The sequence below is a fragment of the Natator depressus genome, chromosome 18 (assembly GCF_965152275.1).
Source record: "Natator depressus isolate rNatDep1 chromosome 18, rNatDep2.hap1, whole genome shotgun sequence".
NCBI lineage: Eukaryota > Metazoa > Chordata > Testudines > Cheloniidae > Natator > Natator depressus.
In genome coordinates this window covers 20,048,430-20,068,886 of record NC_134251.1, presented here as the reverse complement: position 1 = coordinate 20,068,886, position 20,457 = coordinate 20,048,430, and the positions used below count along the sequence as shown (strand labels likewise).

Here is a 20,457-nt window from a genome sequence, read left to right as displayed (position 1 = left end):
TGTTGCAAGTTTACCATGGTTAGAGTCAGGACCCCTGGGCTCAGGATATCCAGCCCTATCACTGATTCTCCATGTGACTATGTGACATAGCCTTCTGGGCCTCACTTTACCCATAAGTAAAATGTCCAGTCATGGGAATGGGGGAGCAGCAGCAAGCTACCACAGCCTATAGCTCCCCCAACCCCTACGTCCCCCACTGGGAAAGCCAAGCCCACCTTTTACCCACCATGGCCACAGCCAGCTGACCTGACCTCTCCTGTGCAGGGGGTGACTTTGGACCAACTTCCTGAGCATCCCTTCTGAAACACTTCCTGCAGGTGAGGAAGTGAGGGTGGAGGAAGAGAAGACAACCCTATGCCTCCCCTCTCTACCCTCAAGGCTGCTCCTGTAGGGAGGGGGCTCACATTCTGCTCCCTTTCTCACAAAGATACTGTCCGTCTTGCTCCTACGAAGGCTGCCATCCCAGCACCAGGTTCCCTGCTCCCCAGAGGACTTACGAGCAATTGGAATGAAATGCATAGGAGAGGGAATCCTTTCTACCCATCCATCCCCATCACAGTAGTATCTGAATAAAGTCTTTCAGCTTTGGGCCATACGCCATGGTCTCGGGAATCATTTTTCCTTTGGGCAATATTTTATTTGTGTTATTATTATTATTATTTATTCTTTGCCTTTCCATAGTGTCTAAGACCAGTCATAGACCAATGCCTCATTGTACTAGGTGCTGGACAAACACATGGCAAAAGGACAGTCCCTACATATAGTACTCTCTGAGTCAGCCACTACCTGCAAGCAAGCTACGCTCCCATCAGTGTGCAAAGCATTGAACCTGTAGCACAAGTCCCTTGCATGAATCGTTGCCAGGAGAAAGGACCCAGCATCTACCAGTGTAAATGTTCCCACACAATTTTAGTGTAGTAGGTGTGATCGGTTCTAAATAAGAGCACAATGAAACAGAGGCTTTCTGATCTAGGACGAGCTTTTCTCGGGCCATGACATTTTGCAGGAGATGGACACGCAACAAAATTACTGTTGGTGTTTCAAAATGCCCCACAACGAGGGGTAAGATATTGAACTTGAAAAGCACCCGCTCTGTATGCTCTATGAGTGCATTCGGAAGGATGTTTGCTGCCCCTTTAGATTCATTACACGCAACAATAATGTGCAGCTATTTACAATACAACATCCACTCCAGCCAGCTGTCCCAGCATGTGCAGTGCCTGAGTGCAAGAAGAATGTACAACGTGTAGATAAATCAGAAGTGAGCCACTGCCATGAGCACCGATGCTCAGAGTGTGAGAGACATTCTTCTTTTCAAAAGACAACAGCCTCTGATAAAAGTAAACTCCTCTATTTGTGAAAACAAAAGCTTCGTGTCCAGCAACCTAAGTGATCATCGGTACATTGAACCAGACACACCATCCATTTAAAATTCACATTCCTACCCAAAAATGTGTTCCCTATAATTGTTACAGAAACATTGCAGATTATAGAACGAAGGGCTGGATTCTGCCACTATTATTCATATTGAGGAGTACTCTAATCTGTGAGCAGTCCCACTGAAACTATTTACAATTGTAATTGTTGGGGTGGGGAATTGTTTGAGAGATGGGGATTGTGGCAAGCTATTTTAAATTGATGCACTTAGGCTACATTTTTAATTTCTGTCCAGGGCGAATAAAGCATAGAAATGGGTTCTCTTTTTAGCACTCCTATAAACTGACATAATTAAATTAAATAAATTAAATGAATACAAAGTCAAATTACATGCAGGGTGAGTAAAGGTGCCAAAACATAGTCCATAGAGATTAGTCAAAAGTATTTCCCTCACCCCTTTTTTCCCCCACTATGTTTTCTCTGTGCGTTTAAAAGCACTTTGAGTACGGACAGTTTCCCTGTTTCCCTATATAGCTGATTTCCCCTGGCAATTGTGTGAACTTGTTACAAAGCAATAGGAGAAAGAAGCAAGATTATTTTTAAAAATAGGAAATTGTGGTTGTAAATCCCCAAATGTCAGCAGTGGGCTTCAGGGGCAGCTGTCATACCCAAAATGATTTTAACTCCTTTTTTGAGAATGATTAGATTGCAAGTTGGTGGTGTCCCTTTAAAAGAAAAATCCACATGTAAACATTAAAAAGAAATATCATTGTAATAATGGCACACAGAGTAACGGAATTACAATACAAAACCAAGCCACCATATGTGGAAACAGAAACAAGCAATTCAATAATTTCAACCAAGAACTGCAACACTGTTTCACTCTATATGTATAATTATTCATCAATAAATACAAAAAGAAAACTGCCCTCAGAAAAAAATTCTTTGTTATTTAAAAAGGAAATGCATTTGGGGATAGATCTTTCCTTCACCTTGTATATTCATTAAGGACGCTCTTGCCTCATATATCCTGAATACCAGAACAGCAAAACAAAATCTGTAGACTAAAACAGCATCATATAGTTTATAGACCATGCTGAAAATGTATATATGAGAATCCATGTCCAGTGCTAATTGTCATAATCTCCCAGCCCCTTTAATCTGCAGAAGGAAACCTGTTTGGGGACACAAACACACACAGCATTACAGAGATGCAAGTGTTCCCGTGGTTTCTGCAAATGAGCAAGTCCCAAATGAAGGATGCACCAGTGCCTTGGTGCTGCCGCAGCTAAGAAGTTTGAAGACAGACTGTTTCTTTAAATTGTAGCTCAGAGCTGTAGTTAGTTAAAGATACGGGAGAAACCACAATGCAGGGTATAGAGGCTTGTACAGATGTATTCATGGGGGACTCAGGAGCTTCAAACAGCTACCTCAGCCGGAGATTTAAATCACATTGAAGATTTTGCAAAGCACAACACATATCTTAGATATAAAGAGAGTGCAGCAGAGACCTGCCAGCTAAGTAGACAACATTTTAACCACCCCATCCTGAAGTAGAATCTGGCGAAATTTCCTTTTGCAACATTCTGGAGTTGCACATGAAGTCGCAACCTGCCTGATGCTCAGAACAGATGAGTGCCTCCTGGTGCTAAAAACAACATGATCTATACATGTGCAGAAGAGCACATAAGCAAGCATCCATCCAACTTCCATTCTACATCAGCACCTTCTTGCACTGGGTCACCCTGCCTGAATGAAGACTGAATCTCACGCGTGGCATTTCTCACATAGCAACAGGCGCAAAACTCAAGAAAACAGAATGCGAGTGCAATATTCTGCAAAGCCTTTTGTCTTGGGTGGGGGGGGGAAGGACATTCCCTTTGGAGGAAAAATAATAAATCAAATGCTGTTCAGAAAAGGTAGCACCTACCGTGGTGTAATGCTGCATTGGGTCGCTAATATACAGCATTTTAGTCTTCTTGGAATTTAAAAACAACTAGGAACTTTCCCGCCACAGGAGTCATGAGGTCACGGGAGGATGGAAAAAATAAAGAGGGTATTAATCGACATACGATAATGGAACGTAAAGACAAGGGCAAGTGACTAGGGAGAGGCAGCGCCGGGGATGCTGGGCTGGCTACCTGTCTGCAGTTTGTTGGCTTTCTCGCTTTTTCCATCTCCCTTAGTTCTGTCATCTGCATCTAACAACAAAACTCAGGCCCACCCCTTTCTCTCCCTCATGACTATTCATTAAAACACAGGCAGGCTGAGGCTTGCCCAATGATGTATTGGACTGTACCAAATGTCCTTACCAAGGGGGAGTCTGAGGGTCCTTCTCCATAATTAAATTCAGCTGGATTTAATTCCAAAAAGCTGCTTGTAGAGGATCAATGGAGCTAAAAGCCATTTGAACTGCACCTTTTATCAGTAGAATAAGGCAACTAGATTTGCACTGATGAGTGCATGAAGTGACTTTGGGATAACTCAAATACTGTGTTTGTGGAGCTGGGCAAATGTAGACATTGGCCTTTATTCTATCTAATCTATCTATCTATCTATCTATCCATCCTCATAAACCCCATCCATCCATCCATCCATCCCCATAAACCCCATCCATCCATCCATCTATCCCCATAAACCCCATCCATCCATCCATCCATCTATCCTCATAAACCCCATCCATCCATCCATCTATCTATCCCCATAAACCCCATCCATCCATCCATCTATCGATCCCCATAAACCCCATCCATCCATCCATCCATCCATCCATCCCCATAAACCCCATCCATCCATCCATCCATCCATCCCCATAAACCCCATCCATCCATCCATCTCTCTATCTATCTATCCCCATAAACCCCATCCATCCATCCATCTCTCTATCTATCTATCCCCATAAACCCCATCCATCCATCCATCTCTCTATCTATCTATCCCCATAAACCCCATCCATCCATCCATCTCTCTATCTATCTGTCTATCCCCATAAACCCCATCCATCCATCCATCTCTCTATCCCCATAAACCCCATCCATCCATCCATCCATCTCTCTATCCATCTATCTATCCCCATAAACCCCATCCATCCATCCATCTATCTATCTATCCCCATAAACCCCATCCATCCCCATAAACCCCATCCATCTATCTATCTATCTATCCCCATAAACCCCATCCATCCATCCATCCATCCATCCATCTACCTATCTATCTATGACAGGTTTCAGAGTAACAGCCGTGTTAGTCTGTATTCGCAAAAAGAAAAGGAGTACTTGTGGCACCTTAGAGACTAACCAATTTATTTGAGCATAAGCTTTCGTGAGCTACAGCTTCCGATGAAGTGAGCTGTAGCTCACGAAAGCTTATGTTCAAATAAATTGGTTAGTCTCTAAGGTGCCACAAGTACTCCTTTTCTTTTTGCTATCTATCTATCTATCTATCTATCCATCTATCCCCATAAACCCCATGTATCTATCTATGTATCCATCCCCATAAACCCCATCTATCTATCTATCTATCTATCTATCTATCTATCTGTGTATCCATCCCCATAAACCCCATCTATCTATTCATCCATCCCCATAAACCCCATCTATCTATCTATCTATCTATCCCCATAAACCCCATCTATCTATCTATCGATCCCATGATTCTGATATATGGCGGGGTTGTTTTTAGTTTCCTCCTAAGGTCTGTTATCCATATGACATCAACAGGGTTTCCTTCTTTTACTCTTGAAGAACTGGAGTTGATAACAAGTACAATGCAGAAAGAGGCATACTTAGCTCACAGGTTTACCGTTCACTATGTCTAGGAAAACATCTCCGAAGGAATAAAGTGGGATGACATCATTATCTCTTACAGATAAAAGAGCAGATTGCCTTTAGTGGGTCAGTAGGGAAGTTCCCAGAATGTAGTCACACAAATGTCCCCACGCTGCAATCCATGCTAAATAGTAACTCATGATCCATTAACCAAAACTACAAGATAATATTGAGAGGAAAAGCGAACACATGATTCACTAGTTTGGAAGTTCTTGTCGGTTCAGAGCCACAGAGCAGCTAGTTGATGGGCGGCTGATTTCCTGGGTTTTCTCTCCACCAATAACTCAACGTTTCCTCCCCCATATCTGTTCTTATGTCATTGGATTGCCTCTTTTCAAGGAGAGATGATCTACCTATCCTTAACAAGCCTGAAAAACACCAAGACTTCCCTCTAGTCAGCTACATTGCAACACTGTTAATCAATTCTCTTCCAACATGAAATCGGACTATCAGATTCCTTCACATCAAATGCAGCTTGTGAATTATCATGATGACAACGGTCTCACCTACCAACCTCCCAGAAAATACATTTAAAAAATAATCTTAGGCACAAACAACTCTTTGGCTGGAGGCAAATTCAGTGACATTCACCATCTGAGCCATGTTTTGGATTGACAGATTTCTGCCCTACCTTGGGGTTGTGACTCTGGAGTTTCCAATTTCTGAGGACTCATGAAAATCCCGGTTGGTAGTGAGGGGCTTCAGAGGTGCTGTTAGGTCTGGATCAAGAGAAGTCAATTGACAGGATGGTCCAGGAACAGCTCATGAGAGCCAGAGGCCAATAACATAGAAGCAAATGGTGGGAGTGGGGGGTATTTTTAGCTGGAGAGGAGGAGAGTGGAAGTAGACACAGGCAGATGGATAGTGTAACTGTCCATAGCAAGGATGTCAGAGTCCCTGATTAGTGATCCTAGCAGAGCGGAGAAGAGTGGTGCTGGTTCCTTGAATAGATTGTGTCTGCTCCACTATCTCTGCAAACATTACATTTGGGAGACATTTGCAGCAGTGGCCTCTACCTGGTGCTTCAAAAGGAGGTGAAAAATTCACAATATATTTGGCAGTTCTGCCCGTGGGGCCCAGGTTGGGTGACCAGACAGCAAGTGTGAAAAATCGGGACAGGGTGGGGGGTAATAGGAGCTTATATAAGAAAAAGCCCCAATAATCGGGACTGTCCCTATAAAATCAGGACATCTGGTCACCCTCGGCCCAGGTGATCAGCTTACAGCCTGAAGTGTGAGATCCGTCGACCTCTGTTTTAGCATGTATAGCCACAGATGTGCCTAGGTCATAATATTATCCAACCCTTAATCCAGCTGTAGCATTTAACTCTATGCCACACCACTCACGTGGCCTAATTAGGCATCTCTTCACACTAAGAAGATTTGTATCTCCTTGCCTGGTAGCTCCTGCACTTTTTAAACATGAAACTCTGCCTTTAAAATAAGTGCTATTATTAACCAGCAATCCCAGGTGTACTATCAGCCTCACCCCCCACACCCCCAGGTATTGCGGCAGAGCAAGATTCACCCAGGGAGGTATCAATTAATAGCCCAACAGCTCTGAATAATTGCAGGAAATCAATGCTGTGGCCAAAGAGGCCCCATGTCTTTTCTGTTTTCATCCAGTAATTCATTTTCTTTTACTGCTAGCTAACGATTACTGTGACATCAGCTTTGAGTGATTTTAAACCCGCAATAATATTGCTGTGATCACGAAGAAAACCTGCTTTTTCCACCTGCTGGCACCTGACTGACGCCTATGCTAGAGATCCCAATGCCCAGCGCGATGCAGTACAACACCACACACTGGCAGGATTCGAGAGAGATGCGATAGGAATCCTGGATGCTAAAAGCTGCTTCTGGCTGGAACATGATCAAAGTCAGGGGAACTGTGCAGGTTCCAGGAGTGTCAGAGACAGCCAAGGGTGGGACAAATTGGTCTGGATAAAAGGAGAACTTTACCAGAAACTTCTTCCCATCCTAGAAACAAACCTGAACCAAATCTGTGTGCAGATTTGAAGAACGGTGGATAATTCCCCTCCCTCAACAACACAACCCTGCCGCAGGTCCTCACTTCAGTCAGGACTGGAATCAGAAACAGCACACCCGTGTAGGAAAGGCCGCCCTGGTGGCACTTCTGATCTGGCTGCACTCAGGATGTGAGAAATCTCCTGACATGCCTGTTCCCAGGACATTTCTAGACCACAGAAAAGCAGAGAAATATCCAAATGCTTCGAGGCTTATGCAGACTCAACTTTCAAGCCTTCAGAGTTTTACTGTATACAAGCCATGAATTGCAGTAGTTGTACATATCGGGAAAATACAGAACATTTCCTAATTTGTTTAGCATTTCTTAGTTTCATATTCAAAAATCTTTGGTGCATTAAGTAGCTCTGTCTATCAAACCCGTGCACAAACCAAAAGTCTAACAATGTCATAAATTGCAAGGAATCTTTGCTGTGCATACAACTAAACCCTGGAAAGCTAGTCACTGGCAGGTCTGCCACAAACACCCGCTTACACAATCTTTTTTAGATGTGCGGTAGCTCCAGAATTAGCCTGCTCTCCTCCTGAGAGATGGGAGTGCCTGGCACTCTGAGCCAGCTGCCCACGAGACGCCTTCATGAGACGCACTTTACGCCTGGCTAGACATCATAATAGAGCTATATCTCAGTATCCTTGGAGGCTTCTCAATCCCATCAGGAACACGGGGTAGAAAGAAAGCCACAGCCCCTTGCAGTTGCCCCTTGGTTTGAGACAGATGGTTTTCTGAATGGATGGGAATTTTTAATACACGGTGGGTCATATTTTCAAAAGATGGCACAACCCCCCAGGTCATGAAGTAAAGAAGCACCATTACCCCTCTTCTGCAGATGCCTAGGCCAAGGCACAGTTTTTAACTGACCTGCCACGGGTCACAAAGCAAATCAGTGTCAGAGCTGGGCGTAAAACCCTGGAGTCCTGGCTGCTGTAACCACAAAACTATACTGCTTCCCTGAGAAATGTCTCTAAACCTCATGAGCACTTTGCCTCAAAAAAAAAAGAACTAACAGCCACCTCCTTTACTCAACACATATGCCACCTTTATTTCAGGCCGAAAGGATCATATGCCTGTGCATTTATTTTTATACGTGTGAGCCTGCTACACATTTTAGTGGTGACAGATAGTACCAGCTGGACTCATGGCATCCTGAGCTAAGCAATATAATGTACAGTCCCAAAGCTGGGCCAGTATAAATGTTTACTAACGGCTCATTCGATCAAACTAGTGCTAACATGCACTGGCAGGTAGCTACACCCTCTACACATGCTCCCCAGTTCTAAGCCAGGACGCTAGGAATCCTACATGCTCATCAGCCCCTGGCATGTGTCCTGCAGTACGGTGTGGGCAGTAGGATGCCCCCCCTCAGCAGCAATAACAGGTTGCATGGAATTCACACTTGGCCCGGCTTATGTTACAGCAGGAATAACGAGAAGGGAGGCCACGGCCAAAAGGCTGGGGCAGAGCCACAATTAGCATTTCGCTGTCCACCTGATGCCGTCTGCCAGGCAGACAAAGGCTGCAGAGAAGAGGGAAAGAGGCCCACAGAGGAGGGAAAAGTGCAGACGGAAGGAGACTCTCAGGACTTTTAGGAGGGAAGCTGGAGGTTTGAGGAGGGAGATTTAATAAATGGACAGGAGTTCTGAGCACTTGCCTGTGTGCTTAACATTAAAGAGGGGACGTTCCCAGGAGACCAAACCTGTTTGACAGGGAAGTTTTGACATACTAATCGCTGCAAACCGCGCATCAGAATGGCCCAGACATATGGAGCGAACAGTTCTAATCTAGACAGGTCAGAGCTATTCTGTGTGTGTTTTCTTATGAATAATAATGCTTTGCGCTTCTCAACACCTCTGTGAGGACATGAGGGGGCTGCCATTCGGGCTGACAGATGCAGGGACTCAGGCACAGAGAGGGGAAGTGACTTGGTCAAGAACATGTATAGGATCCAGATCTCCTCTCCTCCTAAAGCAGGGCTGAGGTGCGAAGAGCATAAGTAAAGTATCCGAAACCATGTGAGTGTCTCACGGTCTGTGCAAAGAGTGAGGGGAATAGTGGTTGGAGGTTCTTGTTCCAGAGAAGGGAAGGAGAGCCTGTGATGTGTCCCAGAGAGGGCCATGACAATAAAGAGGGAAACATTCTGATCCCTCCGGAGCGCTCAGGCAGCGGAAAGCAGCTCATGTTCACTTCCCGCAGCAGTGGCACACGTAACCATCCCATTAACACTAGTGGGGGCCGTGTGAGCGAAGATTTGCCTGAACCAGCCCTGCTTTCAGTCTCTGCAGAGCAATACGTGGATGAGTGGACAGTGTGGGGGAAACCAGACCTATTGAGCGATCAATATCCAGGCAGTGGATCTGAATGCTAGAAAGAACACACTGCCCCAACTACACAGGTTTTCAATCACAAGATAAACTGGACTGCACAAGCCCTTGTGCCTGCATTAGCCCAGGAAGTATGATCTGGAGACAGTCTGAGGCCCAGGGCAGGCATTCCCTGCATACACTAGGACAGCTGGTCTGGTGCCTTTTGTAAAAGAGTAACATTAAAAAAAAATTTGCATATTATGGATCAGTGATGCCGGCAACTTTACGAGAGGAACTTGCTGAGAATACAGAGTTGGTGCTTTTTAAACCTCGACTCAACAAATGAATTTACTTTATTCTAGCCATTGTTGTGAAGGTTCCTAATAACAAAATGAAGGGTCTGATCTTACAAAAACCTTACTCACCCGAGTAACTTCACCAGCTACTCGCATGAGTTAGGCTGAGCTCATATGAGTAAAGATATGCCATCTTGGGCCTTAATTTTGGTGAGCCATGGAAAAATTCCCTGTAAACTGCCATTGTCAGAAACAGCCAGAAAATCAGAGAGCAAAGCCCACCTCAGGCTAGGAAGCTTCTGTTTTATTTTGCTTTCTCCCCATTTAGAATCAATCACATCCAATAAATATTTAAAACCCTTTCTCCCTGATAGACGTAGCATCTCTTTCCAAGCTCTAACTGAGGGACTATGCAGGGAGCCCCCCAAAGTACTAAGAACCCAATCTTGCTTCCATAAGAGCCATGGCAAAGCTCCTCCTGACTGCAGTGGGAGCCGGAGTGGGCCCTCGCCGAGTTATGCCTGTAGCATAGCTTACAAATGACTTTTACCACTCAGCATGTTTATACTTGAACAATTATAGGGTATGTATGTTGTTAACTGGTACTTGCCCAGCTCTCCACCTTCATTATATCCAGGAGCCTGTGTCTTGCGTGTTCAGGCGAGCAGAGGCATGAAGCGAGGGTCTCAGTGCGGCTACTATGATTGGAGCGCTTTAAACTATTCCAACTGCAACAGCACCTCCCTCTGAGCTCCGCTGCCTTCTTCTCTCTGGGGTTTGATTTTAGCACGATGCTCCCACGTGGGATACTTTAGGGCATGGGGCAATAACAATAGCTGCTCCTGCTGACTATATGGATGTGGGGAGTCCTTCGTCAAGTGGCCAGAGTTGCTCTGTGTTTCAGCTGGACATTTCTACAGACAAGTCTCAAACAGGGACCACCATGGTCTATGGAAAGCGCCTCTGCCAGGTGACACAAGAGAGAGCCGCCCCGGGGTCAAGCCGACAGAAGCTGTACTGAGATGATCGCTACTCCATGTCTTACCAGGACACTAACCCGTGTGCTGTTCTGGACAATCCAGTGAAACTTATTAATAAGGGACTGCTATTTTCCTGGATATTGTATAAGGTGGCTGCAAAATGCAGTACAATTAATATGGAGGAGCCCTGCTTATTCCATTCACCCATACAATGGCTTTTGGCCAGCACTGAATTTGTTTGGCTTATGAGCCAGTAACACAGAAATAATCACCTCCATATCCCGCTAGCAGCCCCTTGAGCCATCCAGTCCCCCAGGAGGGAAACAACCTTTTATTTAAAATTACTATCTTTCTTGTAACCTGAATGTACTCACCATGACTGATTCATTCATACTCCTCATCTGGAAGACATCCATTGTGACTTCAGTTTGGTTAGACACCTCACTGCTTCCTGAATGACTGGATGGAGGGAGATCAAAATAGGTGCTGTCTGGTTCCCTGAGAAAAGGAGATGACATGTCTTCAGCTCCCCCATGCAGCTTTCATCAATCCCACCCAATAGCTTGGCTTTCCCTTGAACTTTGACCCCTCCAGCCTTTTGTTTTCCCAGGACAGGGCTGCCCCCTTTGAGCACATTTTACTTAGACAAATTGCTGGACAAACACAGCATAAGACTCAGAGGACTTAGAAACTGCTTGTCACTCAATAGCGATCGATTAGCCAGGCAGAGCATTTCTTCCTTCCGGGAATGGCTTTAAGTTATAGAACAGCTTGGAGGAGAATATGAAATGGAACACACTCCTCCTTCCCTATTTGATCAGGATGCTAAATATAGAGGCCAGAGAGGTTGCCAAAGCCTTGGTGCCATTAGAAAATGCAGAGTATTTAACTTTGGAATGCTAGTTTCTTAATCAGGCAGACCCTGAGTGTTGTAAGGAGGTCAGGCCAGAGAGAGAACCAATACATTAGGAGTGGGTCTTACCTGATCCATCCAGCCATGGGCCTGTCCCTCACATCCACCTCTCCTACTAAGCAGGGGCCTGACCCAATGCCCATTAACACCAATGGAAAACCTTCCCATCGGCACTGGATCCCTGTGCAGTACTGTCCAGGGCTCTCTGGCAGCACGACTCCATTGGAGCCACATGAATAGGGATGCCTCATGGCAGCAGCTGCACCCAGGGACCCCAAGTGGGGCTATGAAGGAAAGATAATGCAGCCCAGGACTGAACACTCTTGTCTGACTAACCTGTGTGGGGCTAGAAGCGGACAACGTGTATCCCTCTTGCCCTGCCAATCTCCACCCACTTGCCCCAGTGTGGAGTCTGGACCACACAGGGAGGACTCCAGGGTCTTGAGTGGAGGGACAATGTCACAGAGAGACCTGAGCTACCCTGTCCCACAGGAGCGGGGAGAGCCATGTGTAGAGAGCACAATCCCTTGTGAAGACTGGCAAACTCTCCAAGCCGCCATGTCAGCTAGAGCAACCCAAACTAGCCCATGCTAGCTTCCCGCAGCAGCACTGTGCAAACCAGCCCTGCTTTAATTCTCTGCAGTCCAGTACATGGGTCAGTGGAGTGTGTGTGTGGGAACCCTACGAAGGGTTGAAACAGGCGGGTAAGACTTTATGAATGGAGGCAGGCAGGAGAACAAAGCTGGGCACAAGCTTGGCTGCTTCCATCTCAGCAGAACTTAAGTCCCTTTGGGTGTCACATCTTCCTAATTTCTTTTGACTTTAAATGAGCACTTCCAAATAGTCCCCTCCAAACAGTAAAGTTTGCTACAGCAAGAGGAAGTGCCTGGGCGTTGACCTTTAATCAGCAAGGGGGAGAACAAATTCGAGCTGTGCTGTAGTTATTTTTTGCAGCATTCTGAAACACACCCTTGCATTCATGGTGCAGATCTAGAGCATCAGCGCTGGGGGGGTGGGGGCGGCGGGGGGAAGGTTCAAAAGCAGCGACTAAAACAGGATGCCAAATTTTGGGTGTCCAGATTTTTGCATGTGCAAGCTATGGACCAGATGCTGTGAGGTGATGGGTGGTTTCTCGTTCAAGATGTTCCACGATCTCTACTCTCACTGAGTTGTCTTACATCAGGACCTCCACTGATGCAAGGAGATTGGGCTGGTAAAATGTAGACTGAGCTGACAAATCTGAGCTTTTTTGCAAGCAAAAATCTGAACATGAAAAATACATGCATGAAAACATGGGCATGCAAAACGGGGCTTGCAGCTTAAGAGACTGGGTAGAGGTACCCATAAAAATGTTTCCCTTTTAAGTCCTCCTCAACAATATGAGTCACTAAGCATTAAACAGCGATGGACCAATTATTTCCCAGAGTGAGTTTTAGCACAAATGGTCAAGTAGCACTTACAGTGTGCTCCAGAGATGTTCAAATGTCGTTCCTTCATCAGCTGGAGAAGACTGGGACATCTTCACAGAGGGGGAGTCTGACAGAGGATAAATCACTCTGGGCCCAAAGAAAAACAGCATCATTAGTGTTGCCACAGTGCATATAATCATAATAGCCTGTACTTACATAGCACCTTTCAGCCACAGGTTCTCTAAGTGCTTTCCAAAGTGTATATACAGGGGTGTGCTCTGTGCATGCAGAGGGGTGGAATAGACGATCAAATTGTTCTTTCCCAGTTCTTTATTTCCTGGGCCTCCACAGTGAATCTCATGTATAATTAAATCAAGATACAGTAAACTCAGTTTAAGATAAAGTAGATTGAAAGTCCCATATTGAGCCATTGTATCACATTGCATGTGGATAACAGTGGCCTCTAATTTTAGGAGAGGAAATAGAGGATCCCACTGTATATAACCCATTGCTGAAAATCCCGCACCCTCTGGTTTCTCGCTCGCTCCCAGTTTTGCTATGTGACAGCCCCTGGTGGAGTACAGGACTCTCAGACGCGCCCGGGGAGCTCACATGTAGCTCCCCAGTGATGTGGCACTTGGAACCAGATCTCCGTAGGACTCATTACATTGAAATGTTGCCACTTCCTCTCCTGCCAGCACTGTAATCTAGTCCCAAATCTGGCAGAGCTCAGGCCTCTAGAGGTCGTCAGCGTGTGAAAGAAAGAATTAGGAGCTGCCTTTCCCGTTTGTTTGGCACTGCCAAGCCCTACAAGCCCAGGCCTGTTCAGTATGGGTCACCAAGAGAAGGGGGGAGGAGGGAGAAGCGATCTGTCACTTCATCCAGCCTTTGGGTCCTTATTCAGCAAGATCATGTGAGACTCCCAGAAGGTTTCCGAATGGAGGGTTTCACTATGTACTCCGCCGAAGGACCGACCTGAGGCTGCTCTGTCCCAGGGACGCTGCTTTGTTATGATTTAGCACTTGAGTACAAGGCAACAGGACTTGGCTACAGCACTGGCCAGAGACAATGAATTGCTTGCAATGGGGGCACCCAAACTTTACCCATCTGAGGGCTGCCTTGCTATAATCCAGTGGCAGTTTGCACAGGAAAGAGGAGATTGCATCCACCTTCATGCTGAATAGTGAAGTACGGAGAGCAAAGACTACAGGCCCCAGCATGCAGTGTTCCATTTCAACCTGAGAAAGATGGCATCCCCTCTCCTAAATGCCTGCTAGTAAAGTCTGAGAGCAAAATCTGGCTCTGTGTCTGTGAACCTTTCATTCATCTAGATGTCATTTCAAAGAGCCAAGACATTCAACCCACCAGGAGTGAGGGGCTGGAAATTCGAAAGGACAGGGAATGCTTTCTCTTCTTGGAGCTAGATCCTCCACTAGTGTAAATCGACATAGCTTCACCGAAGCCAATGGAGCTAAGCTGATTTACGGAGCTATGCCCTTCAGGTGCAATGAGGCTTTCTGATAAAGCTAAAATAAATAGTGTTAGGGCATGAAATGTAAAACCAGGCTGATGAGATGCTATTCTCAGACTTCTGCTTGAAACTATCCTTGTGTTTTTAAATTAATGCTGCACATGGTCAGTCATATGGAAGTGCCAAATCCCAGAGAATTGTACCAAAATTGTATATTTTTAGGCACGCTCCACTCTACTAGGACAATGAGTTGCAATAAGCAATGCCTTGCTTTCTCTCAGTAGAATACCAAAGCCCACAGATACCAGTGGTGGGCACAGCATAAGAACCAGAGTAGAACAGAATAGACCATTACCAGCAATAGAAAGGGAAGGATGAGCTGTGCCAATGATTCCATATAAACCAATTTCACTGTCACTTTAAGAAACAAACAACTCTGAAAAGCTCAGCACTAACTGATGAATCAAATGTGTTTTGCTGGGTTGAAAATGATAAAACACAGCCAATAATTTACAGACAGGGACTCTCCAAAGCATTTATAGTAGAGATTCCATGCATGGGGGCCCTATGCCGCGACTAGAAATTAATATAATTAGTTACCATCTGCTAGCCCTTCAGCGGCCTACAGTAGGAAATAAACTGAGGCCATAGTAGAGTTCCCAATGAACTCATCATCATTGACACTAATTGGTTCCCTCACTGACAGTCTCAACAGAGAAGCCAAGGCCTGGATGAGCCAGGGAGACTAAGGGCCAGATCCAAAGTCAACGGAAATCAATGGAAAAACTCCCGCTGATTTCAATGGGCTCTGGGTCAGACCCTGACTGCCTTACCCCTGGGTGGTCCAGAGCAGGGTTGAGGCTCCGTGGTGAGGATATGATGGGGAGGTTGCTCTACCTCTGCCCATGCCACACCTGATCTCTAGAGAAAGAGATCGCCAGTCTCCCCGGTTGTCAGCCTGTCTCCTTTCATCAGCACAAAATCAACTTCCGGTTTTAAAGAGAGAAAGCAAGCAGTGAAGCAGTGGAAATGTTCCTTCAGCAGCCCTCTGGCTGCTGGGGCTTTCCCAATGGGGCTGTATTTCCGGAGATGTCAACACCGTTCAGTTTGCTTCTAAATATACCGAAAACTCGGAAGGGACTGAGGTACAGTGGGTGCTTGGATTCCAACCCATCACTAATAAACACTGGCTCCGTGACTCCCATTTGAGAAGGTTACAATAAACTTTGTTAAAGTGTCAACTGTTGCTTCAGGCAGCCCTCTTTAGCCAGTGGTGTGCTCTGTAGACAATTATTCCTTGTATTCATCTCAGCCCGAACCGTCTGACTACTCATTTCCATTAAAGACCACTTACAGTTGGGAATATCATTTGCAAACATATTCACTGAATATTTGTTGCATTTGTCTCATAATTATTATTCACCCAACCTGAGTTACAAATGTCATTGCCTTCAAATTTTCCTTTCAAATTAAAACAAATATTAATTAATAATTTTTGCACTGATCAGCAAGTGCAGTAAAAACACAATGGAATCAGACACAATCTCACATCACAGCTCTTTGAATCTGGGCTCCCTGTTTTGAACACAGGCTCTGCTCCCACCATCACATGTCTGGGTTTGGGGGTAACCACAGGAGTCCAGAGTTTACAAAGCTCTCCTTAGACTAGATAATATTTTTTATATATGACTATGGGAGTTACTACATGTGAGTCATAGCAAATGTAACATGAAAACATTAATATCCTTTTGAAAGCCAACCCTGTCCTCACGCAGCCCTCTAAAAAAGTTTACATGTGTTAAGTCAAAAATATTATCAAAAGCAATTTGATCTCCAAATGCTCCTGCAATTCTAATGCTAATGAGCTCATTCAAAGGAACATCTCCAAACTTGTATCAGATTGTTATTAACCTTAACTAGCAGGAGCAGAATGTACTGTATTTTATTAGACACTGTTCAACAGCAATAAGCTATAATAAAAACATTCTTAGGAAGCACTTTTGTAAAGCTTTTCTCCATTAATATTAATCCTTCTATAGCACTACTCACTCAGGGATTACAAAGTGTTCTGCCAGTATTAATTTAGCCTCATAACTCTCCTGTCAAGAAGGTAAAGTTTAATATGCCCAATATACAGATGGGTAAACTGAGGTACAGAGAAGAAAAATGACTCTCCTCCATTCGCAGTACAAGTGAACGGTGAAGCCAGAACCCAGCTGTCTGGAGTTTTATTTGTCAAGGTATTTCTATGCCTCTCCCACCTAACACCTCTGCACCTCACAAATATGAATAAATGTATCACGTTATAACCTCCATGTGAGTATTCTTATCTCTACTTCACAGATGGGGAGCTGATGCACAGAGAGATCACATGACCTGCCCAGGGCCACACGCAGGAAGTTTGTGGCAGAGCCAGTACTTGTCATTTGAATCCCAGCCCAGTGCCATAACAACAAAAACCATCCTCAGTCCCAGGCTGAGCACCTTGCTCACTCCTCCAGAGAACATTTTCTCACAGGTAGTTGTTGACAGACCTCATATTCTCAGCAGCCCATTTGTGGGATGTGTTGGGCAGGTGCATTTATCAACCCTGTGTTTTCTGGTGCTTCCAGCAAGCAGAAGGTGACTGTCAGTGGCCGCATGCTATCCTTTGTGATGATCATCAAAGTCACGTTCTTACCATGTGACTAGTGTCCGCGTAGGAAAGCACCATGACCCAGAGTCAATTTGTGTAAAGCCTAGGGGCTTACATGTAAACTAGTGTCGAGTAGGAGACTCCTAGGCGACATTGCAAGGTCAGCAATCTTAAAAGGGAACATCATGAAACCAGGAGGTGCACTGGTATTTTCCTTCAGTTGCCCTCATGGAAGTAATGGACTCAATACTCCCCCAGAGCTCCCCTCCAAAGCAAAGGATTCAAAAGCCCTCTGCATGGGAAAGACAAAGCATTTATAGGGCTGAAAGGAAGCATAAGGTAACGGCGCAGGAAGAGAAAGAGGACGTGTCGATAGGGTGCTTTAATCCTCACCAGAGTAAATTTTAGTCTGCACTAGCACGTCACACACTAACTGGCTCATGTGTATTCTACTGGCACCCATAAAAGTCCCTAGTGCTTTTAACCTAATAATGTAGGGTCCACCTCGACCAGTCAGTGTGCGACATGCTAGTGCGGACAAAAATTTACACCCCTCTGGTGTGGATTAAAGCACTGTGTAGACATGCCCAGAGGTACAACAGACAAAACACAGCAGGGTTTACTGGGTGGGGAGAAAACTGTCCTAAGACCACTAACAGTCTCATTGTACGGCCAAGACAAGGGGCTGAAATGAAGTGTCAGGATTTATTTTACACTGTGGTTTTCTTTGTAGTTTAACAAAATAGGGTGATCAGTCTGAAGTAATTCCCTCAATCCCCATGTCCATAATACCCACCACCCACCAAAATGCCTGCAGATTAAAAAAATCTAAACTGATCTTGATTAAACACTTAGATAGTTTGTACCAAATTTTCAAACAGAGGGCTCAAGCTTCACCTGGAGATTCTGTGCACACACGCAGTGACTGGTAAATGTGCGCATAAAATGCACATTTGTGAATGCAAAATTAATACACACCCACAAAAGTATCAGTGTGCAGTACTCATTGTGCACATAGAGTTATATTTTCCCATGTGCTCTCACAGACCTTACCGTGAAAAATTAGGCCCTGCTTTGCAAACTACAGATCTGTGAGCAGATGGGCAAATCTCAACTGTTTCAGACAATGGGATGCTATTAGAAAGTAGGCAATGCACCAAAGAGATTTTCCTTATTAGTTTCAACATTGGATCACTTTCGACAACATGTCGGGGATCGGCTGCCAGAACTCTGGCAGTCCTGACTGTCAGCCAGGGTGAGTAGAGAAACTCAGCTTTGGTGGGGCCTGGCATGATTCCAATGGTAGCCTTTGACAGCACGCTTGGATTTGCTGCAAGTCACTACAAGCCGCTATGTGACATAGGCATGCCTAGACGTGCCCAGACATGTCCAGGCAGGCATATTACAACTATTTCTGACCAGGTTCTCGATACTTCACCAAAGTGGGGGTGGTGTGTGTGCTCTCTGGCAAAAGGTAAGAATAGCTAATTGTCATGGTTATTGTGAGAGGTTTGTATGGGTCATATATTAAGAGCTGTGTGGAATATTATGTTCCAAAATTGTTGGAGATGACACATGTCACCTAAGGCAGGGTGGGCCTCAGCTAACTCAATGAGTGAGAACAATCACTATCGTTCAACTCAGCCCAGCCCTGAGTTTACAGTCTGGACCAGATGCAGACCTGAGCATTGACAAAGACAAAGAAAACCCAAGAAAAGTCACTGACTAGGGGCCCTCAGGGCTGAGCTGAAGTTAATGAAAGGCCTTGATTATGAAAAGAGACAATAAGTCTGAGGCTGTATAGAAGAAGAAGAAGAAGAAGAAGAAGAAGAAGAAGAAAGGGCACAACACATTATCCACTATGGAGGTGATGCTCTGCCAACCTGAGTGTCCCATGAAAAGTGGATCTCACCTCTATGGACTGGACCAGTGCTGTAAGGATTGTCCATTGGGTGAGAAATACCTTATTAGATTGGATGGGAACTGGTTAATAAGTACAGGCTCTCAACTACATTTTAAATTTTGTGTAACACTGTAACCTGGTGGTTCCAGTCCTTTTACTTGCATCCATTTTGGATCTTTATCTTAAGCTGTGCTAAATAAACTTCTATCTGGTTTTATTGGGGACATGACACAGTGCCTTGCGCTGAAGAGAGCACTGAGCTGAGGGGAGGCTGGTGGACGGGGGTGCACTGCTTCCAGGGGGGCAATGAATCTGTGTGCCTTGCTGGTGTCCAGAAGACAAAGGACTGGGTACTCGAGTGTAACAAGGTGGTGTGTGCGAATTGCTACCCTGAAGTGTGAATGAGCGGGGCTCGCAGAGCACTTGTGCTGCCAGTGGCTGGCGGAGTTGGAAGGATTTCCCGTGGTGGGCTCAGATAAGTCTCTCTCATGCTGTGAGCAGGAGGTAGTGTAGTGATCCAGCGTCACACCCTGTAAATCTATATTTTCATGGTCATTTCCAAATCCAGACATAAATGTTCAGGGAGCACGGGCTTGATCACTGTGCCCCACGGATTCATCTCCCTTAAATCCATCAGAAAGACACCAGCATTTCCTGGAGCCACCAGGCTGCAGCCATCTTGGACTCTCTGCTGCCTTACACTGCATGGAGCCATGCTGCAGAATCACTCGGTTTCACTTCCTTGCCTTTCCCCTCCACGGACACTGGACCCCATTTGTATCTAGTTGGTGACATATCCCCATCTCAGGAGCTTTGGGCAACCTCTTTCAGGCAGAAGGCCAGTATTACCATCTTATAGCACCTTCGTATTGTCATCTGATACTAAGAACCTAAAAACTTCCTGCTTTTCGATCTTAAACTGCAGAATCTGGAAGCAGCAGCTTTCTAACCAAGTGAGCTATTGTTCTTGGTACAGAGGTACCCCTTCTGGCTCAGGGATTCCTCTGGTCATCCCCTTTCTCTCTGTGCTTGCCCTGAGTCAACTTCAAATTTAAAGGATTAAAAAAATGACTGAAAATATCACACTGTAAGTTAAAAATGAAAGCAGCCCGAGTATTCTCTTTCAGCTGATCCTAGCCCCCGGTGTTCTATTCCTTTGTGTCTTGTCTGTGGGATACAATGTCCACAAATTATTATCCGGAGGGCTTTTCCAAAGCAACAGTGGACTCTCTTGCTACGAATTTAGCCACAGTAGGATTCTGTCTGTAGAAGTCCCATTTCCCCCAGCTCCATTTTTAGA

The 20,457-nt window shown here is 45.3% G+C and overlaps 1 protein-coding gene across 7 annotated transcripts in view; it reads right to left on the bottom strand.

Annotated features, from left to right (window-relative positions):
- Positions 1–20,457, bottom strand: part of TP73 (tumor protein p73) — an 81,758-nt gene that overhangs the window by 48,351 nt on the left and 12,950 nt on the right. For 5 of the 7 annotated variants that reach the window (XM_074933863.1, XM_074933858.1, XM_074933857.1 and 2 more), the window contains exons 2-3: positions 13,200–13,295; positions 11,201–11,324 (exon numbers count right to left, since the gene is read on the bottom strand). In XM_074933863.1, coding sequence (XP_074789964.1) covers positions 11,201–11,324; positions 13,200–13,258 — 183 coding nt within the window. In that variant the 5' untranslated portion in view covers positions 13,259–13,295. Of the gene's footprint in view, positions 1–3,307; positions 3,563–11,200; positions 11,325–13,199; positions 13,296–20,457 lie in introns of those variants that run through there. The other 2 variants (XM_074933862.1, XM_074933859.1) reach the window with 2 other exon arrangements.